The following is a 12,979-nucleotide window of genomic DNA, read 5'->3' as shown; positions in this document are numbered from 1 at the left end:
TGATCTAAGCAATTAAAAATTTCAAAAATGCAAAAAAATGCAAAATAAATATTGCATAAATGTTGCATTAATAATAAATTACATTCGTAGTTACATAATTCAAACTATGTACTTACGAAGCTATGTTTCACAATCACCAAAAAAATGAGCTTTCCTACAAATTCACAGCCCTACTCATTAGTTATTTTTATTGGTTCAATATTTCAATAATACGATAATCATAAATTGTTCGAATATAGATTACTACAGTAGAAATTATAGTGATTATAACTTATTTTTATATTATTAAATAATATTTACCTTATAAATGCATTCTATTTTTTGTTTAATTAACTTAACTTATTAATTAAAGTATTTGTTAACTAAATTTTTAACTTAATTGATGTATTAAAAATGTCAATTCCCTTAATTTTTAATTCGTCGTTATTTTTCTCGATATTTGTTTAATCATGTTATGTGTGATACTGTGATACAAATATACGATAACAGGGTCACAGGGTCACTTGTTTATAAAGCCGTTATCTTAGCGTACTGTAGACACTTCATTACTATATTACTTATGTGTTGGTACATCGTGTGTTAGTAAAATATTACTTATTGATAAAATCAGTCTATAGTCATTTTTGTCTCGACCGATCTACAAACATTATCATAAACTCCACAGGTTATGTGTCTAGACACATTATCTGGATACAATTGAACCGCAAAGCAACTTCTCTTTATTTGTGTAATTTTTTTTTATTCTTCGAATTTGTATAAACAGGAAAAGTTAAGATAGACGATTCAGTGAAAATAACAAGGCTAGTTCTAGAATAACAAAGACAAAAAAGGAAACTGACGAAGAAGCTAGAGCTATTTGGGCAAAATTCGACTAATGACTGAAATAGAGCTGACGGTAAGTGTCAACAATTAATTTTTACTTCAGTAGACAATGGTCCATTACACAATTTGAGAAACTGTGAGAATTCGTTTTAAATGTGGAAAAACTTCTCAGTATTTACGAACAAAAGTCAGAAGCAAGTTTACATTTGCTTCAACAAAAGTTTTTTAGTTTTTCAATGAAAACGGCGGATATGTCAACTCATATTTCCAAATTAGACAATTTGGGAATGAAACTGATATTAATAACTTTATATGATGTGTGTAATAATTTTTACAGTGAGCTTGGGACTCTATCGCAGCAGGTGATAAAACAGTGAATCATTTTTAACGAGTATATTATTAATTGAAGAATTAAGGGTTCAACAAAGAAGTATGTTAGCGATGGAACATCAAAAATCTATAACACTAACAAAAGATTCAAAGAAGAATTGGTAATCTGGGGATAAAAATAAAGCTAACAGAAAATCTGGCAATTATTATTTTTGTAACTTAGCAGGACATTGAAAAAATAAATGCAGAAAATACTTGAAAAATCAAGAAGTTTAGACAACAAACGGCAAAACAAGTAAAAATTAAGATGGCACTGCATTTATCACAGGACAATTAACACAAATTATATTAGGAAAAGTTGGTTACTTGACTCAGGAGCATTCGATCATATGTGTCTTAAAATAAACTAGTTTTATAACAACATATTTTTTGACAAACCAATTCAAGTAAGAATAGGTGTGGGTTTAAGTTTGTTAGCAGAAGGTAAGAGTAATACAAAAAAATTATTATTTGCGTACAGTAAATGGAATAATAATTATCAATTAGACGTTTATATTATGTACTTCATGTTGTACAGCGTTAGATAAAGTTCTAACACTATCATCGGATCAAAATAAATTTGCGTTTTCAAGAAACGGACTGAGAGAGGTAAAAGACAAGTGAGAGACAAGCAAAATTATTTAAATTAAAGTTCATAGTTATTACACTTAATATAGAAGAACCACAATCGAATATTGTTATCAAGGGCCATGGAAGAATTATTATGGCATGAAAGGCTGAGTCATCAAAATACAAAGTATGTTAATTATAATATATTAAAAACACATAATATAAAATTAAAAGATAACGGAAATCAATCTTTCATTGGTTCATGTGTAATCGGTAACCAACATAAAGAAACATTTAAGTCCAGGACATTCAAAGAACACGAAAATTGTAGGAGACGTACCTAATAGGTACACACGTAATGTGTCCCGACACACTAATTTTATTTATGCATACCAATGAAAAATGAATCTGTTGGAGGGTCAAAATACTTTTGATTATTTTGGACAATTATTCACTTTGTAAAATAGTATATTTTATAAAACACAGAAGCGAAGTGAAATATTCGATAGAAACATTAATAGGCACGTAAAATAAAAACTGATACTGGTTTTAAGGTCAAAGTATAATGAACTGATAATTGTTTAGACTGTTTAGAGTTTATAAACAAAAAATAACTAGTGTTGTATAGAAATATGTGATTTATATATAATTATATATTATATAATATTATAATCATTTATTGGCTATCAAACAACAGTTCCACACACACACCGGAGCAAAACCGGAAGATTGAACGTGATTACCGGGCGTCAGTAGAAGTAGAAAGGACTATGTTACATACAAAAAAAAATCTAAATAAGAAACTTTGGACTCACAATGTAATTTATACTGGCATACTGCCGTCTATAAAATCAACGGAACAAGTACGAGTTCAGTCAACAATAATGAATAAAACAAGGCATGAAATTAATTTTAGAAAGAAGCCAAAATTAAACATATAAGAGTTTTTGGTATAAATATTTTTTTTTCATTTATACCGAAACAAAAACGTCAATAACGATAACAAGAATTCTTTAGGTGAAAATGAATGTTAATCAATAAATTATTTAAGTGAAATAATTAATTAGGAATAAAACTGACTTAGATAAGGAAGATGAGTTGGTAAGCTCATATAATCTAAGAAACCGAGAATAAATACAAATACCAATTAGCATGGGCGTAGTTTGGCATAATTATATGTGGGGGCTACAATTAATAATACCATTCAAAAAACTCCTTTCGTTTAACTGGAATTAAAAAGAAAAAGAACATTTTCTAAAAAAAAAATCAATTTATATTTGCCTTCTTCTTAACCTGGCATTTTATTTTGCAATAAAAAAAAAAGATAAAACAATTAAAATTTAATTATTAAATCAAACATAAGCTAGGCCTAGGCGTCTGTGTTTTTCTGAAAATATGTTTTAAAAAATACATTTTCTGATTCTATTGCATGTGATAAATCTCTTTCGATATGAAGTATTGACCAGTTTGTAAATCTATCATTTGTCATGGTATTTCTAGTCCAATTATTTATTCGCCGCATAACAGAAAATGAAGGTTCACATGAGGCAGATGATATTGGTATAGTAAGTGCAGTTTGCAAAAGTTTATAAAAATTGGAAAAATATTGTTGTCTACAACAGGTATGATGTCATCTATTTCATAATTTTCTTTATTGATCAATGATCATATAAGAAAAATAAAAGAGACGTATGTGATTGCAGTACATGAGCAAACAACAAACCACGGTTTTCAGAAAAATACTGAAATAAATAAATATTATGTGTGTGTGTTCTAAACAATTATAATATAATTATATTATCGGGTTATCGTCATTGGACGACGCGACAATATGCACGACACGACGTATAACTAATACGGCGTTTCCGCGTTGGTCTATAAATAAATGTGCTTATGATAAAAATAAATAGGTATATGTATGTAAGTACAATAGTATTGTCAATAAACATTACACTGCTAATATTATACTATGAAGCCTTGACGAATTTTAGGGAAAATTATAACATTTAAAACTTTAATTTCGGATAAAATTTAAAAAATGAAAGTAAACACCACGGGGATTGAGGGGGCTACATAATATTCTGTGTGGGCCCCCTACAGCCCCCATGCATACTACGCCCATGCTTATTACGTTATGCATTAGTAAAATATTGCTTATTACTAAAAACAGAGTTGTAATTTTTGTCTAGGTCGATCTACAAACATAATCCTAAGCTTGAAAGTTATCTTAGCTAATAAATACTTTACTTTGTGTAATTGTATATAGAGCCTAATGGCGTAATGTGTTTAAGTCTAATTTATAATAATTATCTATAAATCTGTCAAGCGTTTAGCATCTTAAAAAGTTATTCCCTGGATCAGTTGATTAATACATAATAATATATTTATAAAATATATATATAAAGTATTCAAAGTGTGTGGATTTGAAACAAATAAATTATAAATACTTATTTGAACCTCAGCATCAACATATAAATTGTATTTAAAATTAATAACTTGATTAATATTAATTTAGTATATAAATTAGTTTATTTTATTAATTTTTTGTATACAGTACATATATTAGAATATTATTATGTATCATAATTCATAATGATCATACTGTAATTGTTAATTTAATGAATTAACTGATACATTTTTGGGAACAAATGCACTTTTCCAGTCTCCTCTCACGAATTAAAATTTTTTTATCGACTTGCTTTTGTGGTTAAAACGCTGGTGTAAAAACGTTTTTTGGAAACTATTATAGTATTATAGTATTATATAAAAATTATAGCAGTTTCAATTGTTTGGTTGTACGAGTAAGGTATCGCCACATATAATATTACTGTAAAGTGTAAGCTGTGTTAGCTTGAAATTTCGACATTGTGACCTATAGCATACAAGAGCAAAGTTAAAGTATAATAAGTCGTTGTCCCTTACGGCCTCTGGTCGCAACACTCAAGATCTTGAGGACCTCTCAGTTGTGGGCTCGGCCCCTACACCCATGAGTAAAAACTAGAACTAGATCCGATAGTTTATATTATCTAAGGCATCTCGTGGGATTTTTATTATATTTTAATTTGAAAGAGAGTACTGAGTATTTTAAGATGTACAACCGATTCACAATTTTAGCCCTTTTAAACCTATCTATTTATTAAATATTTGAATAAGTATGTTATAAAATTTGTATTATTATATGTGTCTATTGTTTATAATATCTTATTGATGTTAAACGTTACACTCCATTGTCTCCATTCATTATATCTTTAATCAGTTACTCAATAATGTAACGTAGTTAGTAATGTGTACGCAAGTAGTGTACGGGTACCTAATCTTTAATTAGATAGATACACGATATATGTATGTCGTATGTGACTATGTGAATACAAATTATAAACTAGTCTAGCCATCCAGGCTAGGAGACTGGGGTTATTGGGATACCCACTCCTCAGTGGTGGCTCGTGCTATGGGGCACACGGGCACGTGCTACATCTACAAAATTGAGACAGAAGAAAAATATATATTAAATTAAAATTGAGTAAGTGTTTCTTCCAACATAATCTATAGTTGGTATATTATTCAAAAATATTATCGAGACAAAAAATGTTATCAAATACTTGCCTACAATACGTACATATTATAATATCAAACGGGCATTGGGCGGCGAGCACAAATTCGTTGTGCCCCCCATGGCCCAATCAAGGGTACTAGATTTCTCCCACTTTTTGACACGAATTAATACGACATTGCCGGGCACAGTCGGATTGTGCCAAGATTCTATTTTTATTGCGATTAACGAGATTTTCTTGGCCTTATCGTCTCCGTATTGATATCATCGGCCGTCTTCCGTAGCACAGAAGTTATATTTTGATAACATGATCATACGTTTCTCCGAAATACTATGGCAGAAGAGCGATTAACTGCACTAGCAGTTATTATCCATACAAAAAAAAATGGAAAAATACCAAAGTTCAACGAAGAAGCCATAATAGTATTAAAGAAGAAAAAGACGGACGAATCGATTTGGAATTGAAAAGTATTACTGATTAACTGTATAATACTGTATTTATAATTATATTTATTATTTATTTTTAATCCATAATTTTCTTTCAAAATTATTATTTGTTATGCAAGACGTATATTAAAAGGTTTTTATAAACAAAAAAATATTTTATTTAATTTAAAATATTGATAGGAATTGGTGGTAAGTTCAAAGTTGTGATAGTGGAAAATGAGGGGAATATTTGTGCCCCACCTTCAATGAACCTCACGAGCCACCCCTACCACCCTCACCTTGCACGAAGCGGCCGCCTCATAAAATAGTCTGCCCCCGGTCTTTGAAGGTATACCTTGTACTCACATGTGTCTTGACTGCATTTACGAACCTAATAAGCTACCTAAAATTATTTTATATAAACGCTGTTATGCCGTCGCTCGCCTCAGATATACTTTATTAGATATGTCTCTCGCTCTAGGAATTTTCTATCAGTTGTGGAAACCTAGTTTTGTAAAACTAATCTTTAAGTCTAAAAATCGTAAATCGTAATTCAATGAGAAATTTTTTCCTTACCTCTAATTTAAACTAATTGAACCTTAACTATCCAATATTATATTCAATAATGTCATAATTATCGAACAGCATGGTTTCCAAACCCCCAAATCAACTAGTACTTATTTGCTAGTTTACGTTACAAGTTTATTCGATGTCATTGAAAAAAAAGGACAAGTTGATGCTGTACATATATACTGGCATAAATAAGTCATCTGTCAAGATCACAAATTATTAATAAATAAAATTAGTGTCCGTGGCTTTAGTGGCCCACTACTATCGTGGGGTAGTACTTTCTTAACGGGTAGAACACAACAAGTCAACATTTTGGGCCAAGTGTCATCTACAAGTCAGGTGTAACCTAGTGTGGACATTTATCCTCTTTGTTATTGAGATCCGCGGTCACTTAAGTTGCTATACCTATTCACAAGATCCATTCGCCCTAGTGAATTTTGGACCTAACTCCATATTTAAGGATGGGAAGTAATGTTAATACAGTTGTTTTCGACCTTTTTTGGTTCATGGTACACTATAATACATCACACATTTTCACTGCACACTCACGCACTTGATAACTCGACAACTTCGCCAAATGCATTAGTTATCGCCACTTGCCTATACATGTATCGTCTTCTCTGAAAAACTAGGAGGATAGAATACTACGACTGAAATATAATGAATCATCATTTATCACTAATTAGATTTTGGATGTATGTAAAGACAGAATATCCTGGATAAGTAGATGAAGCAATCAACATTTTGTTTCACTTTTCGACCACCTACCTATTTATGCGAGTTAGGTTTTTAAGCACTAACAAACATAAAAAAAACAAAAAACGGGAGAGGCTTCTTTCCAATAATAAAGAAATGCGTGTGTGCTTGTCTTCAATTTGACCACGTATTGAACTTTTGTGTAAGAAACGACAAGCTCAAGTTTCTCAATAATAATTTAAAATTTGTTAATTTAAACATTATCGATCTTCTATCATAATGTATATTTTTTCGAATTATTTGTAAGTCATAGGTATTTAATGTATCTGTGTCATTTTTTCTGAGTTCTCTATGAATAATTTTGGAAGGTCTCTCAACTGGATCATCTAATGCTATGCATTTTAGTTTATTGCTAATTTTCTGTCTATTTATTAAAGATTCACTCTGTTGTTCATGGTTATGACTCACAGATTTCTCAACTATAGTATTAAATTCATAAATATAAATTATAAACCAATATGCCATACCTTCAAGGTTATATATTTTAATTTAAAAGCGAGTTATCAGTGTTTAAAAATTGTAAATTGTTTGTACATCTTAAAATACTCATTAACTCGCTTTAAAATTTAGGAATAATAAAATATTGAAGAGATTTTCTAGATAATAATCTGACCTTTAAATTTTATAAGAGATAAATTCACTCTAATTTTTAAACAAACGGAGCTAAAAGTGATCTACTGAGCATAAAATTTGCCATGTTACCTACTTGTAAGACGGAGACAACAAATATCAGTGTAGCGTCCCCTTATTAAACAGGTTTGATATACATCACCCTCTAAGATATAACGATATGGCCGATGGGTGGGGGGTGGGCATCAAAATGTTAGGTTAGGGTATCGAATATTTTCAGCGCTACAGGTGGTTTTATTTGGAGTCACGTTTTGTACCTTGGTCAGTTTCATACAGAATAGTTTGCGCATAACCACTGATAAGCTGCTAGTTTCCACTGTTTCCAGTCCAATATGTCTTAGTCTATTGGATACGCCGATACAATTGTCCAAACAGGTGATCTAAATGGCATTTTTATCGTAATAAAGTAAAAAGGTGTGATGACAACGAACTGAAATAACGTCGGGTCTTGAACTTTTAATTGTATCCAGTTTTCCTCATGGTATCTATATTATATATTAATCATGATTTCTATATTGTACCACTATACCACCGATCGGAGTAAAAACCGCCGCCCGGAAATTTAGGATCTAGTCACATTCCACATCGCTGGTGGAATGCAATACGCATTAAAACAATTAATATAGATGGTGTGTTGATACTCGTCACTCGATACTTCTATCAGGAATTCTCGCACTATATAGTCTTAGATCACGCTTTTTTCTCGTTCAACAATATTTGAGGTTCGCTGAAAACGCATCAATTGCCGTTCGCTGATGCAATCAGTTATTATATCTTAGTCTGTGCTTTGGATATTATGCTTCACTTTTATGCTAACGTGTGATACCTACTTTAATATTTTTGTTTTTGACTGTCTTTTTTTTTTAGTTTTTTCTACTATATATTAGGTATGTTTAGCTACTGCATCATATGTACCTATATGTTTTTTTTTAAACGATAAAAATAATCTTTATTAATCAAATTGTGCCATCAACATAATGTAATTATGTTATTATTCTTATTCACTTGTTTTTCTTAAATAATTTTGTAACATGGTTGGCTGTACCTGTGATTGTAGATTTGTAGTATTTTGTTCTCAATATTCTCTAATTCTGATTTAAAATATTACCAATATTCATAGTTTTTGTTATTATTTTCAGGTAATAATATCGTTACGTAACTGTTTACTCTTACTTTAGTGGTTGTTTGGCTTTAAAGTGTAAATATTTAAAACGATAGCTGTCATGAACTTTGTTTATATATTGAGAGTTCCTCTCATTTTTATTTTGGATGAACTCTTTAAAAGTAGTTTCGGACTTCCAGATTTTGTCAATTTAATGTTTCCTGTAAATAATACACTAAACCAAAGTGAAATTGAAGTGTCCACACAATATTACAAAGCTTTCATGAAAATAATAGTATCATGTTTAGGTAAGTTCAATAAATTGTCAATAAAAAATAACAATACAGCTTTATCAGTCAATTCAATGTAATATTTAATTTTTCTAGTGTTTTGTTCATCATTATTTTTAATGATTATACATGCCAAGTACTTACTACCAGTGTACTTTTATGTACTTTCTGTGGGTGTTGTACTTGTTTCTTACTGGGAAAACATACAAACACTAGGATTTTTATCAGGAGAATACAACAACTTTAAAATAGACATGGCAAATGAACTCATAACATGGGATGCAGATGGATATATAATTATTTTAATTCAAATATATCCTCGGCTATACAAGTCATTCTATAGTTTAATACTACAGTATTTTCTATCACTAATATTTGACGTTTTACAATTTTTAACTACAGATCATTCAACTCATAAAGTAAATACCAAATATAATTAAATTTCATTTTAAAATAAAAATAACATATTTAATTTTTCAGGTTTTCAGGTATAGTTTTATTATTCCTACTTTCATTGCGTTAATTCCCAATACGAGTAGGATTTTAAGCACAGTAATCATACTATCAACATTGTTGCAACTGTTTATTTTGCTGAAAACATTATTCCTAAATATGTTTACCATAACAAATTTAATTTGGAATGAATATAACCAGATACGAGGGATCATCAAGTAAGGCTATTATGTATATTATTATAACTAAAGGTTGGGCTTAAATGCACTAAAAAAGTTTAATATATGCTTTTTTAAATGCTAAAATATGCTTTATAGTATACTTAACAAAAAATAATTATATGCTTATAAATATTAAAAATATCAATTTATGTGTTAGAATATAAAAATATCAAACAAAGTTTCAAAATATCAAATAAATATTAAACATTTCTGCACTAAAATATCAACTTAACCAGGTACCTATAAATGATTTAAACAAAAAAAAGGTATATCATAAGTGTTTCTTAAAGAAATAATTTATGTACAGTTTTAAGTTATCCAAAAGCTTAAGCAAATGAACATTTTTTTTAATATATATTTCATATTTGTATTTGACTTTTGATTTTTGTATTCAAATTTGAATAATCATAAATTTCCCAAATAAAATACATATTCTCTTATTTTATTGTTGATTTTAAATGCCTCCAAAATATCAAATATTATATCTATATTTCATAACATGAACTAAAATAATCTAAATATGCCTTGATAGGAAAGTAGGAAGCTATTCTAAATATGTAACTTAAAAATTTTACCTTTGCATTCTAAAGGTTACAAAACAAATATCTATAATACTCTAAAAATTTAATTATCAAAAGAAAAAAATATGCTAATGCTTAAACATTGCTTTTTAGTTATTATGCCAACCAATAAGTATAATAATCTGAATATTTTATTTAGACTAAATTTACCTTCTATTTCATATATTATTATGTATCTGGTTCCAGTAATTTTGGAATATTAAATACACTTGAATTATCATGGTATCATCTAAAAATCCCGGATGCTTTTCGATTATTTTGGGTGATACAAATACTGAACCAAGTTCTAAACCTGCCGACTAATACAGAAATAAATAATTTTACTTTCTTTGAAGTTGTGAAGTATTTGATAATTAAAGGATGCGACACATGTACAGCAGTTTTGGGAATGACAAGCTTTGTATCCTACATTTTTAATCATATTTTAAGAGCATTATTCCAATGGGTAAAATGTTTAAGGCACTGAAAATGTATTTAATTTTTTAGATGTTTATAACAGTTTATTTATTTAGGTGCTCCTGATTGATGAAGTGGATTATGGAAAACAATCAGCAATATTATTTTTTATACTAGCTATGCAATCTGGACTAACAGGCTTAGATACAGAAAACCGTTGGATAAAACTATTAGAAAATATTCATTTAGTTTCTCTTACATTGCAGAATTACATCTTTGATACTGTTTATCAATTATTAATAAATTTGAATGGTTCTCACAGCTACAGTCGTTCACTTAATAAGTAAGTAGTGCATTCACTATTATAAAGAATGTTTTAAAATTAATTTTGTTAAATTGTTTAGGCATTCAAGAGCTCTTACAGTTTGCGGATTTCTTATAGTGAATGGAGGAACTACGATATATTATTTGTGGTCGTTTTACCATTCAGTTAGTCCTGGGCTACTATCAGTTACTGTTATGAATATTTCACTTATTTTAAGAGTATTGGTGTCGTTATCTGTTTACTCATTATTATTAATTAATTCCAATCTCTCAACATTCTGGGAAGATATGGATGATTATGTGTTCTATATTAATTTCCTTGGCATTATAGTAATAATAATCTATAATTACTATAGAAATTCTTTAAAATTTATTTTATGATATTAATGTTAAAATTTTTGTTTTAGTTGCAATATGGTTTTGGGTTCTTTATTCTTCTAAATGATGTTTATGATTTGATTTTTGTATCTGGTGGTGTAATCTTTGCATTCACAATCTGTTTTCGAGTATGTATCAAAGTTGGTTATGAGAGGAAAAATTGGAGAATACTCATGAAACACTATACAGTTGGGAAAAAAATTAAATCATTACCAGATGCTACTAGTGTTCAATTATCTGAGTTAGATGATGTTTGTGCCATATGTTATCAAAAAATGATATCTGCAAAAATAACTAGATGCAAACATTTTTTCCATGGTAACTGTCTGCGTCAATGGATCTACATACAGGTATATAAATATTAAATATTAATTTTACTAAAACTGATCTGTAAATTGTAAAATAAGTTAACCTTAGATTCTAATTTTAATGTCCAAAAAAAAAAATGATATGACTACAAATAAAATTTTATTCATACAGACAATATTATTTACCTATTTATTTTTAATAATTACACTCAGAAAGTATCAACACATTTTGTTCAAGTAATTTTAGTATTTGAATTCTTCAAGTACTTCTAGGATCGCTAAATACAAAGTTCTAGTCCAGGGATGGCAAATCTATGGCATGCGAAAAGATTTTGTGGGCACTATTAAATATTATATAATATATAATATTATAGGTAATAGATAAGAAGCATAAGGCTTTGATTGGTCATTAACGATGAACTGATGAATGCAGTGCCGCATGTACTTTATTAAAAGTTACTAATTATAAACCAAATATTAACGAATTGGCATCAAATGTTCAACAACAAAAATCACATTAAAATAAATAATTAACAAAGTAATATTATACAATTATTATTTACCTAAACTAACCTTTTTATACTAATACATTGATCATACAATCAAATTATAGTATAACAAAATATAATATTTTTAATATTTTTTTTCATGGCACGCTCTAAAAAAAAAAGGTAATTTTGGTCACGCAGTGTTCAAATGGCTTGCCATCCCTGCTCTAGTCTATCAATAGAAATGTGATTCAATTACCTAGCAATTCTTTTGTTACTTGAATTGTACATAATTTTTTTAATTAATTGTTGTTTTATTTTGTGATTTAGGATCAGTGCCCTTTGTGTAAAAGTATTTAAAACAAGGCAGAAATGTAAAAATATGTCCAGACTCAGGATACAAGATCCACTGACAAGATCTTCAACATTTTAATGATGCTGATAATTCTTAGTTACTTACGATTGATTAGATTTTATCATAAACTTTTACTTAATTGATGCATTAACAACTTTACCATAACATCAAAAACCATTTAATTTAAAAAAAGTAATTTTTGATTTTTTGAGTGTTTATTGTTCTATTATATTGCTCAAAGTTTTGCATAATTATCAATAATAAACAATTTGATCAATAGTCAACATTTGTATGATTTAAAATAATGGACTAGGTGTTTTATAATTACTTATTTCACCAAATAGCATAAAAAAATTGTATTATGTCAAATGAATTTAAATAACACATTTT

General features: G+C 28.8%; 1 protein-coding gene across 1 annotated transcript; it reads left to right on the top strand.

Annotated features, from left to right (window-relative positions):
- The first annotated feature begins 1,263 nt into the window (after positions 1-1,263).
- Positions 1,264-12,829, top strand: LOC111028443 (protein TRC8 homolog). Its single transcript, XM_022307093.1, has 6 exons — positions 1,264-1,313; positions 10,527-10,785; positions 10,853-11,079; positions 11,141-11,390; positions 11,468-11,788; positions 12,565-12,829. Exons 1-6 carry the CDS (start codon positions 1,264-1,266, stop codon positions 12,592-12,594), a joined length of 1,137 nt encoding a protein of 378 aa, XP_022162785.1. The 3' UTR covers positions 12,595-12,829.
- Positions 12,830-12,979: the final 150 nt, after the last annotated feature.

The sequence above is a fragment of the Myzus persicae genome, unplaced genomic scaffold, assembly GCF_001856785.1.
Source record: "Myzus persicae strain clone G006 unplaced genomic scaffold, MPER_G0061.0, whole genome shotgun sequence".
Lineage (NCBI taxonomy): Eukaryota > Metazoa > Arthropoda > Insecta > Hemiptera > Aphididae > Myzus > Myzus persicae.
The sequence above is the reverse complement of the archived record's forward strand: the minus strand, read 5'-3'. Positions and strand labels throughout refer to the sequence as shown.

What these genes read in the sequence shown, in the direction of transcription:
- LOC111028443 (XM_022307093.1), top strand. Translation starts at nt 1,264, where the DNA reads ATGGAACATCAAAAATCTATAACACTAACAAAAGATTCAAAGAAGAAT. An exon ending in AAAGATTCAAAGAAGAATTG is followed by an intron (nt 1,314 to 10,526) that starts GTAATCTGGGGA and finishes ATCTGGTTCCAG; the next exon opens with TAATTTTGGAATATTAAATA. An exon ending in GTCAATGGATCTACATACAG is followed by an intron (nt 11,789 to 12,564) that starts GTATATAAATAT and finishes TTTGTGATTTAG; the next exon opens with GATCAGTGCCCTTTGTGTAA.